The 25484-nt window shown below is 44.3% G+C and overlaps 1 protein-coding gene across 2 annotated transcripts in view; it reads left to right on the plus strand.

Annotated features, from left to right (window-relative positions):
- Tcf20 (transcription factor 20) overlaps positions 1-25484 on the plus strand; it is a 105271-nt gene that overhangs the window by 57330 nt on the left and 22457 nt on the right. For both annotated transcript variants that reach the window (XM_010634404.2, XM_010634405.2), the window contains one exon: positions 779-6541. In XM_010634404.2, coding sequence (XP_010632706.1) covers positions 815-6541 — 5727 coding nt within the window. In that variant the 5' untranslated portion in view covers positions 779-814. Of the gene's footprint in view, positions 1-778; positions 6542-25484 lie in introns of those variants that run through there.

The following is a 25484-nucleotide window of genomic DNA, read 5'->3' on the forward strand; positions in this document are numbered from 1 at the left end:
TCAGGAGTGGATGCAGTCGCTGGGTGTGGAGAGGCTGCCTCAGGATTGACTCAGTTCACAGGCCAGAGCAATATATGAAAGCCAAAAAAATGAAGGTGCTTTTTCTTGCCCTTCCCCTGCCATAACTGAAAGACTTATTTAAAAATGATCGTGGGGGCCTGGGATTTAGCTCAGTGGTTCTGCCACCTGCCTCGCAAGCACAAAGACCTGAGTTAGATCCCTGGTACCCCCCCCAAAAAAAACCTACCTAAAAATGATTGTGGGTTGGCGATTTAGCTTAGTGGTTTTGCTGCCTGCTTCATAAGCACAAGGTCCCAAGTTCAATCCCCGGTAGCAAAAAAAAAAAAAAAAAAAAAAAAAAAAAAAAAAAAAAAAAAAAAAAAAAAAAAAAAAAAGATTGTTTTTCATGGATAGTAATAACATAGGCCCATACTTAACCCAACTGGAATTTGGAGGCTCATTTGTCTAATAATGAAATTCTTTTTTTTCCTTTCCTTTTCTTTTTTTTTTTTTGAGATAGGGTCTTGCTATGTTATTTAATAATGAAATTCTTTCAAAACTGTTGACACAGCTAGAGTGATTCTTTAATTTCTACTACAGACTCCTGCTTCACTCTTTAGGCCAGTTCTCTGCTTATTTACATTATCAGAAATAGACATAAGACAAAAGATGACATTGAAACCAGTCAGCTTCATCTGGGGATCCAAATTGTTTTAGACCTGATTTTATTTCTACAGAGAAGCGTGTCTCATGTCTTTCTGTCTTCTCCTATTTCCAGGAGGGCTGTTGGCCTGCTGCTGTGCTGCTGAACAGTATGCAGTCCTTTCGGGAGCAAAGCAGTTACCACGGAAACCAGCAGAGCTACCCACAGGAGGTACACAGCTCATCCCGGATAGAAGAGTTCAGCCCTCGTCAGGCGCAGATGTTCCAGAATTTTGGGGGTGCAGGTGGCAGTAGTGGTGGCAGTGGTGGTGGCAGTGGTGGTGGACGACGAGGAACAGCAGCAGCTGCTGCTGCAGTGATGGCTAGTGAGACCTCTGGTCACCAGGGGTACCAGGGGTTCAGGAAAGAGGCTGGAGATTTTTACTACATGGCAGGCAACAAAGACCCCGTGGCAACAGGAACCCCACAGCCTCCTCAGCGAAGGCCTTCTGGACCTGTGCAGAGCTATGGACCACCCCAGGGGAGCAGCTTTGGCAATCAGTATGGGAGTGAGGGTCATGTAGGCCAGTTTCAAGCACAGCACTCTGCCCTTGGTGGTGTGTCTCATTATCAGCAGGATTACACAGGGCCTTTCTCTCCTGGGAGTGCTCAGTACCAACAGCAGGCTTCCAGCCAGCAACAGCAGCAAGTACAGCAATTGAGACAACAGCTTTACCAGTCCCATCAACCTCTGCCACAAGCTGCTAGCCAGCCCACCTCTGGCTCGTCCCATCTACAGCCAATGCAGCGGCCTTCTACTCTGCCGTCCTCTGCTGCTGGCTACCAGTTAAGAGTGGGTCAGTTTGGCCAACACTACCAGTCTTCTGCTTCTTCCTCCTCTTCTTCCTCCTTCCCTTCACCACAGCGTTTCAGTCAATCTGGACAGAGCTATGATGGCAGTTACAGTGTCAATTCTGGCTCCCAGTATGAAGGGCATAATGTAGGTTCTAATGCACAGGCTTATGGAACACAATCAAATTACAGCTATCAGCCTCAGTCTATGAAGAATTTTGAACAGGCAAAGATTCCACAAGGGACCCAGCAGGGGCAGCAGCAGCAGCAAACACAGCCACAGCAGCAGCAGCAGCAGCAGCAGCAACAGCAACAACAGCAGCAGCAGCAACAGCAGCAGCAGCAGCAACAGCAACAACAACAACAACAACATCCCCCTCAGCATGTGATGCAGTACACCAATGCTGCCACCAAACTGCTGGGGCAGTACAGCCAGCCCGAGGTTCCTGTGAGGTCCCCCATGCAGTTTCACCAGAACTTCAGCCCCATCTCTAACCCCTCTCCAGCTGCCTCTGTGGTTCAGTCTCCAAGCTGCAGCTCCACCCCATCTCCTCTCATGCAGAGTGGGGAGAGTCTTCAGTGTGGGCAAGGCAATGTGCCCATGAGTTCCAGAAACCGAATTTTACAGTTAATGCCCCAGCTCAGTCCAACTCCATCGATGATGCCCAGTCCTAATTCTCATGCCTCAGGCTTCAAAGGGTTTGGGCTAGAAGGGGCTCCAGAAAAGCGACTGACGGATCCTGGGTTGAGTAGTTTGAGTGCCCTGAGTACACAGGTGGCCAATCTTCCTAATACCGTCCAACATATGTTACTTTCTGATGCCCTGACACCTCAGAAGAAGACCTCCAAGAGGCCCTCCTCGTCATCTAAGAAAGCAGACAGCTGCACAAACTCAGAAGGTTCCTCACAGCCTGAGGAACAGCTGAAGTCCCCAATGGCAGAGTCCTTGGACGGAGGCTGCTCCAGTAGCTCAGAGGACCAAGGTGAGAGAGTAAGGCAGTTAAGCGGCCAGAGTACCAGCTCCGACACCACCTACAAGGGTGGAACCTCAGAGAAAGCTGGCGCCTCACCAGCACAAGGCACTCAGAATGAGCCTCCGAGACTGAGTGCCAGTCCCGCAGCTAGAGAAGAGGCCACCTCACCGGGTGCTAAGGACACCCCACTGTCATCCGAGGGGAACCCAAAAGTCAACGAGAAGACAGTCGGGGTGATTGTGTCCCGGGAAGCCATGGCAGGTCGGGTAGAAAAGCCTGGTGGACAAGATAAAGGCTCCCCAGAGGATGAGCCTGCAGCTGCTCAGCAGCCACCCAGCAACAATGGGGCAAAGGAAGCCAGTCACACATCACTTCCCCAGCCAGAGCCTCTAGGAGGAGGGAGCAAAGGAAACAAGAATGGTGACAACAGCTCTAACCACAATGGAGAAGGGAATGGCCAGACTGGCCACTCCACGGTGGGCCCCAGTTACACAGGCAGGACTGAGCCCAGCAAGTCTCCTGGAAGCCTGCGTTATAGTTACAAAGAAAGTTTTGGGTCAGCTGTGCCACGAAATGTCAGTGGTTTTCCTCAGTATCCTACAGGGCAAGAAAAGGGGGACTTCGCTGGCCACGGGGAACGAAAGGGTAGAAACGAGAAGTTCCCCAGCCTTCTGCAGGAAGTGCTTCAGGGTTACCACCACCACCCCGACAGGCGGTATTCCAGGAGTGTTCAGGAACATCAGGGGATTGCTGCTGGCCTGGAAGGAACTGCAAGGCCCAATGTTCTAGTTAGTCAAACCAATGAATTAGCCAGCAGGGGCCTTCTGAACAAAAGCATTGGATCCCTGTTAGAAAACCCCCACTGGGGCCCCTGGGAAAGGAAGTCGAGCAGCGCAGCTCCCGAAATGAAACAGATCAATTTGGCCGACTATCCAATTCCCAGAAAGTTTGAAATAGAGCCTCCGTCATCAGCTCATGAGCCTGGGGGCTCCCTCTCTGAAAGGAGATCAGTGATCTGTGACATTTCTCCTCTAAGACAAATTGTCAGGGACCCGGGGGCTCACTCACTGGGACACATGGGTGCCGACGCCAGAATTGGGAGGAACGAACGTCTCAACCCAAGTTTAAGTCAGTCCGTCATTCTTCCAGGTGGATTGGTGTCCATGGAAACAAAGCTGAAATCTCAGAGTGGGCAGATAAAAGAGGAAGACTTTGAACAATCCAAATCCCAAGCTAGTTTTAACAACAAGAAATCTGGAGACCACTGTCATCCCGCTAGCATCAAGCATGAGTCTTACCGTGGCAATGCCAGCCCAGGAGCAGCAACCCACGATTCCCTTTCAGACTATGGCCCCCAAGACAGCAGACCCACGCCAATGAGGCGGGTCCCTGCCAGAGTTGGTGGTCGGGAGGCCATGAGGGGTCGATCCCCTTCTCAGTACCATGACTTCGCAGAAAAATTAAAGATGTCTCCTGGGAGGAGCAGAGGCCCGGGAGGAGACCCTCATCACATGAACCCACACATGACTTTTTCGGAGAGGGCCAACAGAAGTTCTTTACACGCTCCCTTCTCTCCCAACTCAGAGAGCCTGGCCTCTGCATATCACACAAACACTCGGGCTCATGCTTATGGGGACCCTAACCCAGGTTTGAATTCCCAGCTCCATTATAAAAGACAGATGTATCAACAGCAACAAGAGGAGTATAAAGATTGGAGCAGCAGTTCTGCTCAGGGAGTAATTGCTGCCGCACAGCACAGGCAGGAGGGATCTCGGAAGAGCCCACGACAGCAGCAGTTTCTTGACAGAGTCCGGAGCCCTCTGAAAAACGACAAAGATGGTATGATGTATGGCCCACCAGTAGGCACTTACCATGACCCTGGCTCTCAGGAAGCTGGGCGCTGCCTCCTGACTAGTGACGGTCTGCCTAACAAAGGCATGGAATTGAAGCACGGCTCCCAGAAGTTACAGCAAGAATCTTGTTGGGATCTCTCTCGGCAAACTTCTCCAGCCAAAAGCAGTGGTCCTCCAGGAATGTCCAGTCAGAAAAGGTATGGACCACCCCATGAGACTGATGGGCATGGACTAGCTGAGTCTACACAGTCATCGAAACCTAGTAATGTAATGCTGAGGCTTCCAGGTCAAGAGGATCATTCTTCTCAGAACCCCTTAATCATGCGGAGGCGTGTCCGTTCTTTTATCTCTCCCATTCCCAGTAAGAGACAGTCACAAGATGTAAAGCACAGTAACACTGAAGATAAAGGGCGCCTCCTTCACCCATCAAAAGAAGGCACTGATAAAGCATTTAATTCCTATGCCCATCTTTCTCACAGTCAGGATATCAAGTCTATCCCTAAGAGAGATTCCTCCAAGGACCTTCCAAGCCCAGATAATAGAAACTGCCCTGCTGTTACCCTCACAAGCCCTGCTAAGACCAAAATACTCCCCCCACGGAAAGGACGGGGATTGAAACTGGAAGCTATAGTTCAGAAGATCACATCCCCAAATATCAGGAGGAGTGCATCTGCAAACAGTGCAGAGGCCGGGGGAGACACAGTGACACTAGATGACATCCTGTCTCTAAAGAGCGGTCCTCCTGAAGGCGGTACGGTGGCTGCCCAGGAGGCCGAGATGGAGAAGAGAAAGGGCGAGGTGGTGTCTGACCTAGCAAGTCCAGCCAGCCAGGAGTCTAACATTGAGAAGCCCCTCGCGAGGTCTGCAGAAGAGTGGCGTGCCAGTGGGGACGACAAAGCGAAGGCAGAGACACACCCAGACACAGTTACTGCTGGAAAGGAACCCCCTGGCGCCATGACATCCACAATCTCACAGAAGCCTGGCAATAACCAGGGGAGACCAGATGGTTCCCTGGGTGGGACAGCACCTTTGATCTTTCCTGACTCCAAGAATGTAGCCCCAGTGGGCATATTGGCCCCTGAGGCAAACCCCAAGGCTGAAGAGAAGGAGAATGAAACAGTGACCATTTCGCCCAAACAAGAGAGTTTCCCCCCAAAGGGATATTTCCCATCAGGAAAGAAGAAGGGGAGACCCATTGGTAGTGTAAATAAGCAAAAGAAACAGCAGCAGCCACCACCTCCGCCTCCCCAGCCACCTCAGATACCAGAAGGTTCTGCAGATGGAGAGCCAAAGCCAAAAAAACAGAGGCAAAGGAGAGAGAGAAGGAAGCCTGGGGCCCAGCCGAGGAAACGGAAAACCAAACAAGCAGTTCCCATCATAGAACCCCAGGAGCCTGAGATCAAGCTAAAGTATGCCACCCAGCCACTGGATAAAACTGATGCCAAGAACAAGTCTTTTTTCCCCTATATCCATGTAGTAAATAAGTGTGAACTTGGAGCCGTTTGTACAATCATCAATGCTGAAGAAGAGGAACAGACCAAATTGGTGAGGGGTCGGAAAGGTCAGAGGTCTCTGACCCCTCCCCCCAGCAGCACCGAAAGCAAGGTGCTCCCAGCTTCCTCCTTCATGCTGCAGGGACCTGTGGTGACAGAGTCTTCTGTTATGGGGCACCTGGTCTGCTGTCTTTGTGGCAAGTGGGCCAGTTACCGGAACATGGGTGACCTCTTTGGACCCTTTTATCCCCAAGATTATGCAGCCACTCTCCCGAAGAATCTGCCTCCTAAGAGGGCCACAGAAATGCAGAGCAAAGTCAAGGTACGGCACAAAAGCGCTTCAAATGGCTCCAAGACAGACACCGAGGAGGAAGAGGAGCAGCAGCAGCAGCAGAAGGAGCAGAGGAGCCTGGCCGCACATCCCAGGTTCAAGCGGCGCCACCGCTCAGAAGACTGTGGCGGAGGCCCTCGATCCCTCTCCAGGGGGCTCCCTTGTAAAAAAGCAGCCACCGAGGGCAGCAGTGAAAAGACTGTTTTGGACACAAAGCCCTCTATGCCCACCACTTCAGAAGGTGGCCCTGAGCCGGAGTTACAAATTCCTGAACTACCTCTTGACAGCAATGAATTTTGGGTCCATGAGGGGTGTATTCTCTGGGCCAATGGAATCTACCTGGTCTGCGGCAGGCTCTACGGCCTGCAGGAAGCGCTGGAAATAGCCAGAGAGATGGTGAGTAGGAAAAAACCCAGCCAAGCTGGGGGTTTTGTTACTTCATTTTGGTTTCATTTCTTCCAGTAGTTTTGTTCTTGTATCACAAGCTCCAAGGACCAAGTGGTGGGCAGAAAGTGAAGCGAGTAATTAAGAAGCTTTGTTTAACTTTTATTTTCATCAAGTTTCAGAGCCAGGCCAGTGCCTCCAAAGTTTTTTAGAGAACCAGGGCACCTGCTCTGCCCCTTCTCAGACCTGACTGACTGTTCTACCAGGAGGCATCGCTTCAGCAGCTAGGCTTTCAGAAGTCACTGCCTCTGCTGGTTTCTTGCTTCTGAATAATAACCCATTTATGTTACTGATTTTTAAAAAAAAATACAAAATATACTATGATTATATTTCGTTTCTTTTAAAACGTTTCATTGCCCTAGGCTTATTCATTCATGTTTTCACTTGCATTTTCTTCTCTTGAGCCATGTCTTTCTAATCCACTCCACTTTCCAATTTGGATATTTATTCTTTTTTTCCAGTACCGGGAATCAAACTCTGGACCTTGTACTTGTGAGTCAGGCAAGATGCCACTGAGCTAAATCCCCAGTCCTTGGGTACTTATTCTTTAAACTCTTCTTCATAAGTCCCCCTGCCCCCACTGAACCCAGGGCCTTTGCACTGAGCTAAATTTCCAGCCTTTTTTTTTTAATTTGGAGAGGTGATTTCACTAAGTTGCTTAGTTACCCAGGCTACTCTTAAACTTGCAGTCCTGCCTCAGCCTCCCCGATTGCTGGGATTACAACTGTGCTTCATAACTTTTCCTGGGGGCATCAGTCGTCGCTGTCACTTATGTTGCTGTTGAATTCTCTGTCTCCTGTTCCATGTCTTCCACTTTCTTAAATGAGCTTTCGTGTAAACCAGTGAGTGCATCATTCTTTAGTGGTTTCCTGAGATAGTTCTTGGCTGATATATTGAGCTCTTGTCTCTCTGGTTGTGTCTTATCCTATCCTCTGCAGTCTTTTTAAATTTTTTTCCCCATGCTGGTGATTGAACCCAGGGCCTTGCACGTGCTAGCCAAGTGCTCTACCAATGAACTACACCTGCAGTTGGAATTGGGATTTTTAAGTAATTTTCTCTCCCCATCTTGAACTTGTTGCTTCTGACTTGTCCACTCTGGCTTCCATTGTTAGAGGTGAAAGGACTGGAGCTGGTCCGGTCTTGTGTGTTTGTGTTGTTTTTCTCTTCTGGAAGATTTACGGGTCTTCTCGTTTCTGACCTGGGGTTCTCAGAGCTCCTTGAGTAGGTCTCTTTTCATTCATTATGCTGGCGACTCTGAGGCCTTTCCCTTGTGCGCTTGTATCCTTCAGGAAATCTGTCCCATGTTATTTCTCTTCTTGTAACAAGGTCTCACTATGTAGCCCAGGCTGACCTTAAACTCATGATCCTCCAGAGTAATGGTGGTGATGTTAACAGGTGTACGCCAACCACACACCAGTACCCTGTTGTTTCTTCTTTGATAATAGAATTCTCTCCCCTCTATTTTCTCTGCTCTCACTTTCTTAATTCCTGTTAACGTATTGAATCTTGTGGATTGATCCTTTGGCTTTTTGGCCTCAGTTCTGTGTTTTCTTTGTCTTTGTTCTGATTTCTCTGTTTTCTTTAGCTTTATCATCTAACCTCTTGTTTGCCTATTTTAATTTTTGATATTTTGAAGAACTTTTTCTCCTTAATATGCTGATTTTTTAAAAGTATTAATTGGGTTTATGGTTTCATTAGTTTCTCTTTTTGAACACATCAGGTTTTTGTTTTTTAATCCTTTGTTCCCTATTTCCTGTTTTTTGTTAGAGGTTCTTCAAATGCTAGATTATCCTCAGCCATCCATTTATAGTTTTAAGAGAGAAAGAGGTAGTAAAAAATAATTACTTGAAGCTGTGTTAGTGTATACAAAGCTTGTTAGTATGTGTTCCTCTCTGTGGAAGTCAGCCAGTCAACATCTTTAGATCTTTTCTCTGCTCTCTGAGGTCAGTTTCCCAGAGAAAAATCTTGAGAGCTCCTGTCTCAGGGCTTAAACTTGGCTATCATTACCCTAAAAGCCAGGTGGAGAAAGGAGGTGGTAGGGTTGTGGGGGATGAAGATGTGGTATTTGTCCTACTTGTTTCAGTAAGCCCTGTGCCCCTCTGGTAACTAGAGACAGTTATCTGGTTAAGTGGGATTGAGTTAGAGATCCGACTTCGGAGGACTTGGGCCTGCCCTGGCTCTGTGCCACAGGTGGCTGGCCTTCTAGTGGCCCCTGCACTACATAGTTCTCGGCTTCCTTTCTGCCTGCTGAATCACATACCCTGTATTTCCATCCTCCAGAATTGGATACCCCTTTTCCTATTGTTCATACCCTCATGAATTTTACAAGTTTTCCTTTTCCTTTAGGGGAATGGAACAGATGTATAACTGTATTTTCAGTCTACCATATTTGAGTAAATGAGAGTTTCCTGTGGGTTTATATTGAAAATTTGGCATACATGACACACATATAAATGACTTTTGGCCATAGTTAATAAGGGTTTTATCAAGCAGAGTCAGTTTTGTTTGATACCTTATCTTACCCTTGCCCTCCCCCACACATTGAATTTTATTTTGCTTTATCCCTAAAATAAAGAACAGGGTCAATAAAACAAAAGTATTAGCAGTAAAAAATATATCCAACGTGTGCTAATCTATGTGAGGCCCTGGGTTTAATCCCAAGTAGCACAGAAAAAAATTATAAAGTAAATGTACGTATATATTTGAAGTTAGAACAGTCTAATATAGTCTCATAGGGGCTTTCCCTTACCTCTTAGACTTCCCTCCTGATCTTTTTTTCTCCTTCCTTCACTTAGTGATAAATGTCACTCTGAAACATCAATTTGAAATACATCAAATTCCACTAGTAAGGTTAGACACTGATGTTTTAAAATGCAGGATTATAAAAGGACATAATATTTAAGAACCTAAAGTAGAGAATTCTTCAAACAAATTTGAGCCCTCAGTAATCCATATGCCCAAGTTTGTGGCCTATTTGCCAACTGTTCTCTGAAAAGTTGCCTTTTATTTATTTGTTGCCTTTTGAGGTGTACAACCATCAACAAGTGCTTTCTTTAAGCATTAAATATTGGTAATACTTCTCAGGGCAGTTTCTGTATGTAAACTTTTGAGAATTCAATAGCAATAATTGGTAAGAAGAAATTAGTCTAAATACTGGCTAGCAAATTCCTAGACTGCATGTCCCCATCAACAACTAGTTTGTGAAAAGTGAAAGGCACACAGTAATGCTACAGCTCCATGAGGGCACAGTTAGTGCCCCTGATCAGGAGTGTGTTTCTTCAGAAAATGACTATTTAGCCTACTGCTTCTCAGCTTTGATCTCAAAATAAAATCTGCGATCCCTGGTTTGTGGGGGTGGGGCGATCTGGAATACTACTGTTGGAACAAATACACCAAATAGCATGTCAGTCTCTTTCTTAAATCCACTCCTCCCCCATTGTTTTTAGTGACTGAATGGTTAAAATAACAGAATATTTTCTGTTTTTTTAAATGCTACTAGAATGCTTCACGTTAATCATAAATCTAAATCTAAATTTAAAGGATAAAAAGTTGGCATGCTCTGTTTAAAGCAAAAGGTATATGTGAGCAGGTAATTTTGACCTTGCCTGCTTGTTTATAGTAGAGATTCGAAACGTGGAGTTTGGGCTCTGCCCAAGTTCTGCCAGGGTCTGCACAGTTGACCAGTCTTAAGTCTCATATTGCAACCAAGGCTGCAGCTAAAGCTTATTTGCTGACTTTCTCTTCCATTGAGCTTCTGTTTTACATTCTGCTTTAAGAATGGAATCCTAGTTTGTATTTTGAACTTGGTACCGGGGATTGAACTCGGGTCCTTGCGCTTGCAAGGCAGGCCACTGAACCACTGAGGTAAATCCCCGGCCCTGAACTTGATTTTTCAAAAACACTTGCACATCTGCTTTATTCTTGTAAGTCTCTCAGTGAAATAGGAAAAAACAAGATACTACTCACTAACTCCCAGAATAAAAAACAACTGTCGCCTTTAATGTCTGTGCTCAGTTAGTATAGCTCCATGATATACTGATTTTAAAAATGACTTATAAAGTTAGGCCTTTTGGCTCTTTAAGCTGATATTTCACTACAAGACTACAAGATTTTTATTTTTTGTTTTTTGGATATCAGAGATCGAACTCAGGACCTTGCAACACTACTGAGCTAAATCCCCGACCCCTACAGGATCCTTTTTTATTTATCTAGTTTTTACCCTCCTCCCATGGTACTGGGGATTGAACCCAGCACCTTTGTACTGAGCTCTGTTCCCAGCCCTTTTATTTTTTTTATTTTGAGACAGAATCTTGCAAATTGCTCAAGTTGAGTATGAACTTGTGATCCTCCTGTTTCAGCCTCTTAGCATGCTGCAATTACAGGCATGTGCTACCACCAGACCTGGTCCCCTTCTTTCCCTTTTTGTAGTGTTAGAGGTTGAACCCCAGGGCCTTATGCATGCTAGGTAAGTGCTCCACCACTGAGCTACATCCCCAGACCTCTCTTTTATAAGTGTATGAAAAATAAATTAAAATTGCACTTACTCTCCTGCATTAACAAGTGCTGTCTCAATTTGTGGAGGTTACTGAATCTAGTTTATCTTGGGTTTTAGATGCGTTCAAGTTTTGCTCTTGCTTAATGAGCATGCTCTCAGTCTTGTCATGAGAGGTAAGGCCATATATATTTCATTAGTGATCCATTCTGATCCATGTATCTACCAGGTGTTCTGACAAGCATGATATTATAATAATATGAAGTCCTTATGAGACAGTAGCTTCTCTTCCTTTGTTACACTAGTTTGAAAATTGCTGAAAACCAGAATATTCCTGTATTTAAAAAAACTAAAAAAAGGGCCTTCAGTCTTCTCTTTCTGAGGGTGGGAATTGTAAGATGCATTTCTACATCGTTCTGTCCACCTCTGGCCTCTGTTTATTTGCCTTGGTAGAGCTGTGTATGTAACTTCGCGGTGATCTCTGCTATGGATGGTGTATGACTTGATGCACAGAAAGGACATCTGTGATGTTGGTGAGCCAGGGGCCTCCAGGGATGAGGGGAGATGGGAGCTGGTAGCCCGGGGTTCCTAAGGCTGCACATCCATGGGAGGGCAGCCCATCCCTGCTCCCTCCCCCTCCCAGTGTATGCTTTCCAACCCACTTGAGGAATTTAACTATCCACTCTATAGATTAATTTAATTTTTTGTTTGTTTGTTTGTTTTTTTGAGACGGTCTCACTATGTAGTTGAGACTGACTTGGAACTCACTATGTAACCCAGGCTGGTCTTGATCGAACTCACAGCAATCCTCCTGCCTCAGCCTCGCGAGTGCTGGGATTACAGGCATGTGTCGCTGCACCCGGCTGTAATTTAAAAATTTCTGAATCAGTGTGTTAATAAAGTTTATTTTTAGTACAAGTTTAAATAATGGGAAATTTACTTTCTGCCAGTCTTAAGTGGTCAACATCCTCCTTAGTTCACTTTTTTTTGTTTTGTTTTGTTTTGGTTTGGTTTTTGGTTTTTGAGACAGGGTCTCACTATGTAGTTGAGATTGACCTGTAACTCACTGTTTAGCCCAGGCTGATCTTGAACTCACAGCGATCCTCCTGTCTCAGCCTCCTGAGTGCTGGGATTACAGGTGTGCGCCACCATGCCTGGCTCTCCTTAGTTCACTTTTGTAAACTTAAACACAATTTAAAGATTGTAAATATAAAACAAAAAGTATGATTTAACAACTGTGAAAAGTGTTGATAAATTGATTACGTTATGAACATGAAATTGCATATTCAGACATAGAAAACAGCCATGTCAGGAGGTTAGCTTCCTATATTAACTTTAAAATAAAGCCATTGGAGCTACAGTGGTGCAGTCAGTTAGAGCCTGATACTTATATAAAATAAAGCCATTATTCTACTGAATGCTTCCTGGATTCTTTTTGTGTTTTTCAAAATTGGTAGTTCTTAAAACCAGGCAAGGCTGCTGCCAGCAGGCCTGTCCCATTAGAGTACCCGTCAGCTCCTGGCCTAGCTTTTCTGGTGTCTCCACCCAGCCCAGTGGTGGTTCCTGCTCTGCACCCTTTCCCTTGCCCGCACTCCCCACTTCATTCCCTCGTTCCCTCCCAGCCTCACTCTGTCATCTCAGCTCACCTTTTCTCAGTGCTTTTGCAGGCACAGGGCCTGTTCATCTGTCTGTTCCTGTGACTTTCGGGTACAGCAGGAAGCTGGGCAGTTATTACCCACTTTCCTTGACACTGTGCCATCTCTGAATCATCACTACGTGATAGTTGCTACTAAACTTTCAGAGAAAGGGTTCACTTTCTATAAATTCTAAGGGATTTTAAGTGGAATTTTCAGTTTTGAACTTTATCAGTATATTACCTTACAGAATAAATCATGACAAATGCAAGAACTCTTTAATTTTCCTACAGTCTTGTTTTTTGGGTTTTTTTTTTTTTTTTAAGATCTGAGATGCTGATGAGGGGAGCATTACAGTTGATTTTAAAGCAAAGTTTCTGAGGAATAGATTGTTCTTTGAAAATGTTAAAGGGCCATAAACACAAATATTGATTAACAAGTCACAACACACAGGTTGTTGTATCAGGCCAAGTAATTTATTTCCCTGATGGAAATACTGTGTTAAAGTAGGCATTCCTTTCATTTCAACAAATAATTGAGCCCCTGCGAGAAAACCAGTGGCAATCTGAAGTGAGCATGCTTGAGAGAACTGAGGAGCTGCCTAAGCTCTGCACCCCCTGGCTGCTTTGTGGCTAGAGAAGCACTAGCCCAGCCTCCTGAGCTTCATCAGGAAGGTCTGTGTGACTCATGCTCCACACAGTGCCTGTGCAAAGGACTTTGAATTTTCCAGGAGATACAGCCTCCTTTATTCAGTGGTGTTAGAAGAATGCAGGTTCTTTTTCCTCTTGCCCCATCTAAGACCAGTTTTGCAGGACTTTGAAAGTCCATATGTGCAAACCTGTTTCCTCTTTGCTGTATTCCTATATTCCCCTTCGTGGGAAAACAGTACGACAAGGGGTAATCAAGGCAGTGTGATCATTGCCCTCAAAGGTCATCCTCTTCACCTGCCTTGCTTTCTCTTCTGCTCAGCAGCTGTGCAGTGGGCAGGTGGGAATGAAAACTCCTGTGACACTGCTTCCTGTGAATCTCAGCATCTGCTCTCTCCTGACAGGTCACTCATGCTTTGCTCTGTTTACCTACAAAACACAAAAACTCTTAGGACCTAGGAGAAAGTGAGTTGTCCTGAGCATCCAGTGTTGCTCTTTGGAGCCCGAGTTTTAGCTCAGTGTCAGAGTGCTTGCCTAACACGTGGGAGCACTCATTTGATCCCCTCCCCCAGCGTGGCCAAAAAAATGAAAAGTTACTCTTTGAGAAGTGCTTAGGGAAGTATTTGGCATATTTCAACAATTGAGGTGGTTTTAAAGGGAAATAAGACTGGGCTGGTGTAGTCTTTGCATGGTTCCTTGCTGCTTTGCTTTTGAAAAATGGGTTCCCATTTATGTGCTCCCTTGGTAGCTGTAGCTTGAGTTACTTTTCTACCCTAGTGCACTTAGCAGGCCTTCCAGGAATATCCAGAACTTACTGTCTTTGATAAGAAAGTTGTCTTACATAGGAAACAAACATTTTTCTCCTCATTTTATTGGAAACTTAGGTGAGGGGTAGCAAAATGTATGGTATTTTACATACAGTATTAATCTCTATCTTATGAGATAGCATCAGTCAGTATGAATGCTCTCAGGAATTACATTCATTCTGGAGGGGAGGCAAAAGGGAAGAGAATGTATTAAGGGCTGGGGGTACAGCTCAGAGCATTTGCATAGGCCCTAGGTTCAATGCCGGTGCTGTCCCTTCTCAAAAAAGTGTTAATTTTGTGAGGTAGTGATTATACCTAAGGTTAAAGTAAAATGTCTACCTGGTAATAAGGTTTTTAAAGTAATTTTTATTTGTGTGTGTGTGAAACAAAGACTCACTGTACAGTACAGACTGGCCTCAAATTTATGTGATCCTCCTGCCTCAATCTCCCAAGCACTAGGATTGCAGGAGCGTACTACCATGCCCAGCTAAGCAAACTTTTTTTTGATGCATTAGCCTTTTAAGGGACACCCAGAGTAATTAAGAATTCTAAGTTTGTGTGGTATGCTCATGGAATGATTCAGGGCATATATTTCCCTACTGTACTTCACCTCACCCCAGAGTCAGAGTTAATCTGCAGAGGATGTGTGAACTCCAAATGACTCTGTCATATTTTAAGGATTTGGCTTTTAATTTATGGACAGTATGAAACAACTGATGATTTCTAAGCATGAAAATCATGGGATCAAGTCATGAAAGAAAGAAATAGGGAGCAATGGGAAGGAAGCAGACCAATTGAGAGGCTGTGGGATTAATTTGTACAAGAGCTGATAAGGGCTGAATATGTGATGGCAAAAGGAGGGGACAATCGGGTATAGTGGCTGGTAGTCCTGTTACTCAGGAGCCTGAGGCAGGAAGATTACTGGAGCCAAGGGAATCTTTTTAAATTAATACATGTTTGGGCTGGGGATTTAGGTCAGTGGTGCCGCGCCTGCCTGGATCCCAGCACCAAAAAACAAACAAACAAACAAACAAACAAACATGTTTATAGTATGTAACAATTACATGTATTGTAGGGATTTGGTACATGTACATAATACATCTTAATTCTTTTTATTCCCCTGCCCAGGACTTTGAGGCCTTTTCTTTAAAAAGAAAAAGTGAAAAGAGAGGAAAGATGTTTTAGGATTCGAAGTTGATAGAATCTAAGCACTGTTTAGATATGACAGGGTGAGGAAAGTAAGGTGGTCAAAGATAAAGATGCTGAACTTCTAGTTAAGCAAGCAAGTTGCGGGAATGCTTCAAGACACTAGTAGTGGAGGAAGCGGGATGAGGAAGAGAAAAAAGAAGCTGGGTTTTGCAGTTGATGTGTAGGAGACAGAAGGAAATGTTAGATACAGAAGCACTTTAGCTTGATAAACATTTAGGTCAGTCTAGGTTCTATTACAAGCTTTTTAAAAATAAAGTGAGTTTTATTTAGCTTTTCAAATAAATGTAAGATTAGTAAACTTTTTTTTTGTTTTTTCAGACAAGGTCTCACTAGTAATTCAGGCTGACCTTCAACTCACTATGTAGCAGAGGCCAGTGGAACTCTCAGTGATCCTTCTGCCTCAGCCTCTGAGTGCTGGGATTACAGGCGTGTGCCACCGCACCCAGCTAGAACTAGTAAACTTTTAAATCCATGTTGAAAGAAAACTAGGAAATCATGCAGTCTATGTCCCCCCCTTAATATGGCTCCACTGAATACTTCTTTTAAAAATTAATTTTATTGGTACACTTTTGACATGCATAATAATCACATCCATCATAGGGAATTTGTACCTGTACATATTATATCTTCTTTCCCCGCCATTCTCCTCCCTTCCTTTCAATCTAGATTACATTAAACACCCCCCCACACACACACACACAGGGCCAGGATTTAGCTCAGTGGCACCACACCTGCCTGGCAAGTGCAAGATCCTGAGTTCAGTTGGCCAGTACCAAAAAACAAAACAAAAAACACATAGAGAATCTTGACAAGAGATAAGAGCACACAGACCGGTAAGCCCAGCTACTTGGGAGGCTGAGCCAGAAGGATCACTAGTTTAGGGTCAACCTCGACAACTAAGAAGACCCCAGTCAAAATAAAAAGAGTTGAAGATAGCTAAGTGATAAGTGCTTGCCTAGTGTCTGCAAGACCCTGAATTCAGACCTCAAAAAAATATATAAACTTTCCCACAATAAGAAAAAAAGGAAAAATATCAGAGTATTTATTCATATTGTAAAGTAATGGGACTGTTAGTGAAGGAAAAATCACTGTCCTGATGACCCAGCACATTAGTTTTTTTGTTTTGTTTTCATGCTTATTTTACTATATGCAGTCATAGTCTTATAATGACTGCTAAGTGTATTGAGTGAATTCTAAGGCCACTACATGAATTCCCACATCTAAACTTCAGAGTGGCCCTGCAAAAGTGGGTCCCACTGTGCTTGAGCTAAGACTTCCCGACGTCCAGAGAGGAGCTTGCCCAGTATCCAAACCGAGGCAGCCTCCATCATTACACTGGAGATGCAAGTCTCTGTGGAGCTTTCTTACCTAATTTTGTAACATTTTCATACTAATCTGTTGAGGGTTTTGTTGTTGTTTTAATTTCATGTAAATAAATATAAGGTCATAATCCAAGTATTCTTGCACTTTTGGACATTTAGATGGTTTCCAATTACTACTTTCTGTGCAGCAGTAAATATTTTTATTCATGGAGCTTTTTGGGGGACAGATTTCTGGCTTTTGAACTCTGTAGGTCAAAGAGTGTAAAAATTATTGTGGTTTTTTTATAGGCATTATTTTGTGGTTTGACTGAAAAGGATAATCCCAAGATATGTTCATCCATAAGACGTGTGACCCTACCCTTTACTACAGCCTAATCTTTTTAAATTTTTGTTTTCTTCTTAAGTTAAATTTCTTTTATCAGTGATATTGTTTGCTATTTGTGCTTTATATCCATTGATTATTTGGCATCTTACTGTTTCTTCTTGGTTTATCATTCAGTTCGTGCTTTTTCTAGTCTCAGTAACTTCAGTTATCTGTGAAGTTCAGATGGCTCAAACTCTTCTCTTTAGGAATACCCCATAAGTGGGGCATTAGTTGAACACTTAGTGTCTCATCTGTAGATGATGTCAGAGACGGATAAAACTTACATTGGAGGAAGTCAGGTTAACTACTTTGGTAGGCACTAAACTACACTAGTTGAGGTGACTTCAAAGGAAATAAATTATCACGGGCTGGTATCACCCTTAGGTTGGTATCCTCCCATGTTGTCTTAGTAAAGATGTCTTCTGGCCAGGTGTCACCGGTGGTGCATGCTTGTAATCTCAGCACTTGGGAGACTGAGGCAGAAGGAGCCTGTGAGTTTGAGGCCAACCTAAGCTACGTAGGAAGACCCTGTCTTAAAAAATGTGTTCTGTCATTAAGCTTACTGGGGGAAAAACAATCAAACTGAAGAGAAAATGCGGCCCTATATGACCCTGACCCAATAAGCCAGGATTATTGGAGTGACTGTGGCTAAATGAGAAGTGACACTTTGAAAATAAATACTAGTAGCACACTGCTGTCAAGAAATGTGCCATATGAAAAAGAACAGAACATCCACATAATCAAGTATGCAAGACCAAAGATGACAAAATAATGCATTTCCAACCTAGTTCCAGTCTCAGGGTGCTGGTCCTTCCCCATGGGTGTAGGACCTGGCTGTGATGGCAGCATTCAACTTTTTGGGGAACAGTATTTTGTCTCTTAGATATTTTACTGAGCAGCTACTGGAAGTAAAATGCTCTTCATTTACCAGATCTCAGGCGGGGTCATTGTGACTGGTTCCATGGAGGTGCCAAGGGGTTGCATATCTTGAATAATCTCTGTGATGTTTGAATCTTGTTTCATACAGAAAATTGAGTCTTACTTTGTTTCTTTGTATAAAAATTGCTTAAAACTGGTTTAATAGAGTAATAGTTAATTAGAATAAGCAATAGGATAATTGCCAGATGATTCTCTGATGATTTCTAGGTAGAGTCCGCACTGAAGGAGTAAAAATAATAATACTTTGAAAGGGCAGCCTCTTAGAAATGTGTTTGTTTGCTGGCTTAAGACTTTGCACTTACTTCCCTTTTCAGTCAGCAGCCTTGGCTGTTAAACTTCACCTTCATTCATGAAAAGCACATTGCTTTTAAAACCAGCCTGCACTGTCCCCTGGTTCTTCCTGGACAACAGTTTCTGCTCTAGCACTCTCATTTTACCTGTTCCAGCACTTAGTGCTCAGTCTTCTCATTTCCCAAGTCACTCACCTGCAGCAGGTCCTTCTGCGTGGGGATGCTGGGCAATATAGGCCTCTAAAGCTGTCCCCACTTATCCTCACTTGCCCAAGTCCTGGTGCTTGTACAGGCCTCACAGCATCTAGGGACCGTGGCCTCGCAGCACTTGTCCAAGTGCTGACCTAAGCTGGACTACAGCTGTTGGTTTTTTTTGTTTTTTGTTTTTGTTTTTGAGACAGAATCTCGGTAGGTAGTTTAGGCTGGTCTTGAACTCACTGTGTAGCCCAGGCTGGCCTCAAAATTGTGGCAGTACTCCTGCCTCAGCCTCCTGAGTTCTAGAATTACAACAGAGCTGATCTTTAAAGAGATGGTAAGATATGTTTTGGTAATGAGATTGTCTTTTTTAATAACTGCTTTGTAGTTTCAGGAAATTTGAGAGAAATGGGCAGCCAATGGCAATCTTAAGTTCTTATCAATTCAGTTTGTGGGGCACAGTATGCCAGAGACTATCACCACAAGTTTTGCCTTTATTACAGGTGGCAGCTGTGCAGGGTTTTAGGGTCATGTGTTTGAGGTGCTTGTGTCTTGGCCCTCTCTGTCTCAAACTGCCTATCTAGAAAACAGCTTCCACGTGGACTCAGAAGGAGGGACGAAGAGGTCCCTGTGAGAAGACCCAATAACACTCTTAACTCAGGTTCCAGATATATCTGGTCAGCTGCCTACTGGCCTCAGTCAGAACCAGGATATGTAGACATGAGTGTCCCGTACCTAGTTGCCTGCCTTCCTCTGTTCCAACCAAAAATTTTGGTCCCATTTTGTACTCCTTTATTTCCTTCATCCAGGAAGTCACTATATCCTGTGGATTTTATTTCCTAAACAGCTCAGCTATCTTTCCTGTCTTCACTGTTACGCCCTTGGTTCAAGCCATTATCTTTCTTGTGTTAGTAGCATTTTAATTGATCTCCTGCCCTTTAGTTTCACTTCTTCAATCTATCCTCTGTACTGAACTGATCTTCCTAGAAACTTGGGGATGACTGTGCCAGTCCCATCTTACAGCCGTGCATTACTAGTGCTGCACACTTGGTGCATTCACCCTGCATCTAGTTGACATCTGTGTGCCAGGAACAAACCTGCAAATACATAAAATGAGGCTTTCCTGAGAGGCTGATGTGGGAACCATAGAAAGACCCAGTACTGGGATCAGAGAGCATTTTAAGCGGAGGAAACAACCTATGCAGTAGACTATAGGGAGGGGCTGAGGTCGGTGGATTTGAAGCACAGAAGGCAGTGGTGTGACAGAGGTGGGTAAAGAGAGGATAGTGAGATTGGAGAGGTGGAAACCATTCACCCAGGTGCATGAATGCAGTACATTCCTTGAGACAGAGGAAGAATAGTTTGGTGGGGAAGTAAGTTGGATTTTATTCGTGTTGTCTTAAAGTGCCTCTTGGATTTCTAAGTGAAGTGTGGAGTTTGACCATTCCATAATGAAGGATTTCTAACTCATAGTTTTGTCATTTCTTGGAGTTGTGTGCAGCTCCAGCTTAGCTTGGATCAGCACTTGGGCAAGTGCTGTGAGGCCATGGCTCCTGAACCCTGTTTGTGCAAGCACCAGGAAGCTGCGTCTGACTTGGACAAGGGAAGCGGGGAGTGGGGTCAGTTTCAGAGGTCCATCTTGTCTGGACTCCAGATGCGGTCCGACCTGCCACTTGGGAGATTAGAAGAGTGAGTGGCAGGAGAAACCGGTACATGTCAAGATTCACGCCTTCTGCTTCTGTACCCGCCCTCAGAAACTCGCAATCTGCCACAAGCATGATCTTCAGTCTTTAAGTATGAGCCACTTCACTGGCTCTCCCAGTGTCACTAGCTCCCTCTCATCCCTCATAGGTAGAAGTGTCTTTAGTAGTTAGTCTGTGGCCCGGGTCCTCTCCAAAAGACAACATGCTCCTGTAGCATGATGCGTCAGACATCTACACTAGAAGCTGAGGAGCAAGGTCTAGAGGCCTCACCCAGAATCTTAAGCCAAAATCAGTTACTTTCTGCTGGAACTCTGTTCTGTGTAAGAGCACTACTCACTGGCCTTGCCTAGCTTGCTCCCACCCAGAGAAAACTTGCCACATGTAGGAATAGGGTGGCGTAGAAGCAAGTCTGCCCTAGAAAGAGTTAAAATATAAATGCAGGAAGGAAATGAGGTAGTAAAAATAAGGAATCTCAGAGCCAAGTGTTGGGAACAACTTTGGAGTGGATTTTCAACATGGGCTTCACAGATTTAAAATCGTGTTAAAGGAGCCCAGTAGGGGCAGCAAGTTTGTCATCTCTGCTCCTGGAATTGTAAACATTTCAGTCTGGGTGCCTTGGGAATAAGCAGCTTCCAGTAATTGGCTTTCTGGACCCAGAGACCCTACTCCTAGGTGGGAGGAGCTGTGGAGAGGAACAGGATTATACCCAGAGTCCCTTCCCTGGCAGGTAGTTTCTAAAAAGAGATGCCATTTTAGATTCAGAAAATAAAATGTAATTATTTCTCTTTGTCAGACAGTCCACTGGTTGAGCAAAGGGTAAAATAAAAATAAGGCAGTATGTGAACTTGTGCAACTTAAATTTCAATGTTTTAAACGCTGTCTCTAAGCACGCACTTAGCTCTCTAAGCTTAAGAGAAAAGGCTGTTCTTTTTCATCAGAGAGCTGCTGCAGGGCTTCTGCTCCTGCTGGGTTCAGCCTTTTCTCAGGTTCTCAGCTTCTATTCAAAGGAAAAGTGCTAATTACTGCCTTAAACCTAGTCCTTGGCTCTAGCACTCTGAGCCCCTCCTTGCTGACTTCTTAAAGGGCACAAGTCTCATTTCTTCTTAACATAGAACAACTCCCTTAGACAAAATACATAGTGTTTTCAACGGAGTTCTCTGGTTTTCTTCTCAGGTTGTGGAAGAAACCCTCTCACTAGAATTATTGTGATGGGGCCGGGGATTTAGCTTAGTAGTACCACCACCTGCCTTGCAAGCACAAGGACCCAAGTTTGATCCCTGGTACCAAAAACAAACCAACAAACAAAAAGCAATAGAATTATTATGATGAAGTATATGTATCTCTGAGTAACAAAAGACAAAGGCAAAAAAGATGAATCTGGTTAGCCCAAAGAAATATCATTAGCACAGCCCATGTTGGCATTTTGATAAGCAGAATTCTGAGCATATGCGTTAGCATCACAACTATGTATGTATTTTGTACAAGAGTAAAATGATTGAAACAATATCTAGAAGGAGGCAAAGACTGGTTTAAACTGTAACAGATGGAGTGGGAAGTTGCTTTGTATTGCTTTGTTACCTCCTTCAGTTTATTATTGCTGAACCTGAAAGCTGTAAGCCCAGGAGAATTTAAAGTTGGGGAATTTTGGAGCATTTAAAACCCTCAGCCAGTGGTCACTTATCAGTGCTGCTACATCTGCAGTTATCTTCAACCACATGTGTGATAATTATGACCCTTCCTTGCCCTTTGTGAGCACCTGGATGGGAATGTCTATACCTGCCATCCTCTGACCTGTTTGTGGCACTAGGACAGGTGACTGAGGGGGAATAAGTGGTTACCTGCTGTGCCTGAGCTGTAAAATGTCCCGCAAGCCCCACTCTAGTAGTGTCTAGTAGTCTTGCAAGTTGGTTTTGCCTGATGTTCTGCAGCTGCCAGCTCTCCAGCTGCCTGTGGCCTTGCAGATAAGCCCTTAGCACTCTGGAGTGTCCATGGGCCAGCAATCCCTGTGGGAGTGGAGAGTAACAGAAAATAACTAGGGAAACTGCTGGTAATTTTTCCCTCTTCTGTTTTTGTACAAGAATGTCTTAGGAATGCTCCAAATGTTCGTTTAAAAATCCTCTTGTCCCTCATTGTAAGCATGTTCAGGGGTTTTTACCCGCATTGGTGTCCTTAAATAACAGAAGAATCCCTCCTCTTTGTTTTTTCCCAGCTGGGTACTGTCCCCATTTTACTGTTGAGCAAATGGAGAAACTTAAAGAAATTGACCGTTCCCAGTTTCCACAGCTAGAGAGAGAGAGAGGCAACGCTAGGTGTTGGTTTCTCTCTCTCCTGGAGCAGCTCAGTCCCACTTCCGCACAGCTTCTCCACCCCAGCCTTTTGCCTTTCTTTCTTGTTTTATGTTTCTTTATCTGCTTTTAGGGTGCCTATATCTGAGGTAGAAACCAAGAACGCTGTCCCATTGAATATAAGGAAGGTTCGTTCAGGAAATGTCAATTAAAGTAACTAAAACACTTACTAACTAGAGTTTTTTGAGTGTCCCACTATGGTGGAAACATGACAGTGGGGCAAAGGGGCAGCTTACCAGCAGAGATTTATTTTAAAAAGCCATGTTTTAGTTATATCCTGGGGTCACTTTGATGAAGCCTGTTCTCTTACAAGAATATTTATATTGTAGAATTAGAATACCCTGCGGCAATTGGAAATAGTTTAATTCAAAATATTGAGCATATATTTTCAGGCAGGAAGATATTCCACACTCTCTAAAGAGTTCTCCAGAAAGCATCATTTGAAAGAGTGCTACAATTTAAGTCAGTAATTCCTGACTGTTGTAGGTAAGATCTTGCTCTAAATCTAGATCATTCTATTCTGAGATGGAATGTTTCAAAGAGAAAGAACCATCCAGAGCAAATGTCACGTGTATGCCATCTCCTCAGATTCCTGTTGCTGAGGTGCTTGAAGGGCTCCCCTTCCACTTCCATGTATACCATCAAACATCTGAGCTTCCCCAGAGGGTCTGACTGCAGCCTCCTGTGTGCATTTCCACGGCCAGTGCCAGACCTCCCTACCATCCCTAAACCACCATCTGCTATCTTTGCCTCTCCTCTCTTCACATCAGTGTCCCCCTTCAGAGTCAGTCCCCTATATCCTGTGTGTGTCCCTCCATAAGCTAGTGTGTTCTCTTTGCACTGGATGCTGTTCCTTCTCCCAGGGAGCTCTCACTCAGCTTGGCTCAACCCAGCTCAAGGAACATTCCTTCAAGAATGCTTGCCTGGCCTCCTTGATCTGGTCCAAAGTCCTATGGCACAGTTCTGGTTTTGCTTTGTCCCAGGCCATTCTGTGAATTCCCTAAGGGTAGATAGTAGGTGGACCTTGTCTCCACCATTCAGCCCCTACACCTAGATATGCAGTAAAAATTTACTGAATTAATAAGAAAAGATTATTATACCTTAAACTTGATACCATCGACTCATAATGAAGCTTCAATATCAAAGGAAAGACTTGAGAATAAAAGACAAAGCTGTCTTGTATTCCTAGTCACCTACATCCTTTAGAGAAACTAGCATCTTAGAGGAAAAGACAGGGAGAAAGCAGGGCTGAGGAAAACCAAATGATCAGGTTCTTGTTAGTTTTCCTCCGATCTGTTTCCACCACCCGGACAGGGCAGCTTTATGCTGCGGAGTCACAATTGACACATTAAGACAGATGAAACACCCCAAGAAGCAGTTTATTAGGAAGTCAAAGGTGCTTTCTCCATATTCCATACAGTAACCTGCATTTCATGACACTACGGTATACAGAAGCACCAGCCTGGCTTTTCCGCCTCCATTAGCCATCAGTTACTTGATGTCTGGTGAAGGTAAGCAGATGTACCTTCCTTCCAGCACACCTGATGCAAATACAAAAGGAAAGAGGAATATGTGGTAGAATTTTCTAGAGAAAGGACATTTTTCTTCAGCTGCATCTTAGACTTATTAACTTTTCATTATTTACTGAATTAGAACATGAAAAAAATAAAATCTCCTGTATAAACCTATGTATATTTTAAATATATTCTTCCTTTGCTCAAGATTGTATCTAAATTCTTGTGTCCTCTGTTTGGTTGATGAAGTACAGAAAGATAAAGGACATTGTTAATGAGGCAAGAGAATCCTTTCATCCCAACCCCCCAAACTGATTCAAAGCATTGAAACTTCACTTTGTAACTTCCAGAAGACAGGCTGGTCCCACCTGAACTAAGATAATAGGAAGGGAAGTAGGGAGCAGGTGCTCCTATTGGATTGAAACAGAGGCCAAGGATGGAGCTGGGAGATGCTTCCAGGACAGTTGTACTCAGGTTTTGACCTTGTTCCTTCTTTCTGTGCATATTTTCATCATTTCTGGGGCAGCCCAGAGACACTTATAGGTAGGTTTATAGCGAGGCTTAGAAAACCTTCCCAGGGAGATGCTTCAGGGTCAGCAGCAGAACCCTTCTTGATGGACGGTTTGTGGGAGGGGATGGGGGTCCAGATGGACAGCTGTATGTTGAAAGGTGGATACTGCATTTAAAAAGATTGTGTGGAAGTGCCTTCCTTGGCTTATCAGGATGGGAAGCAGCTGGCTTTCAGGAGGCGAAGTGTGAGCTCTGCTAGGCTCTTAGGTGTGTTGTAAAGGCAGTGCGTACCTCTGCTGGGCCTCCAGCCTCTGGGGCAGCAGGGCATCTGGAAGCCTCTGATTATTCTGGATTAGTCTAACCAGAATGACCAGGGAGGGTACTGGAGAGCTCTGTGGCCAGGGGCGGTGGCAGGAGGCTGGTGCAGAGAGCAGGGCTGCTCTGCACAAAACACGAGCGTGGGTGATGTGTGCAGGCAGGGCACCTCTTCCAATTCTAGTTGTGCTTAGTATGCCCTTGGGTAGTTTCTGATGTCCATGTTTCATTTGTATGTAGTCGTGTGTAGTTTTAATCCTTTTAATCCTTTTTATTTAATGCCTTTTCTTCCAATGTAAAATACTTTAGAAACAGTTCATGTTACTCTTTATTGGTCATGGATAGAAGAACTGAGAGAAAATACAGTGAAAGTAATAGTAAATAGTAGCTCCGAGTTATGGTGTTCAGAAGATTTGGCCAGGAGCTGACCATCCTATCCTGCAGAATTAGGATGCCGCACTGTTTGTGCACACACACACACACACACACAGCGACTGTACTTAGAAAAGGCTGTGACAGCAGGTGTCAGGGACACCTTGTTTCAGGTACTGTTCTAGGAGGAAAAAATGAGTTCCTAAAACCATAACTTTTTTTTTTTTTTTTTTTTGCT

Source organism: Fukomys damarensis, unplaced genomic scaffold (genome assembly GCF_012274545.1).
Source record: "Fukomys damarensis isolate Sample0158 unplaced genomic scaffold, DMR_v1.0_HiC HiC_scaffold_19, whole genome shotgun sequence".
In the NCBI taxonomy this organism is placed as follows: domain Eukaryota; kingdom Metazoa; phylum Chordata; class Mammalia; order Rodentia; family Bathyergidae; genus Fukomys; species Fukomys damarensis.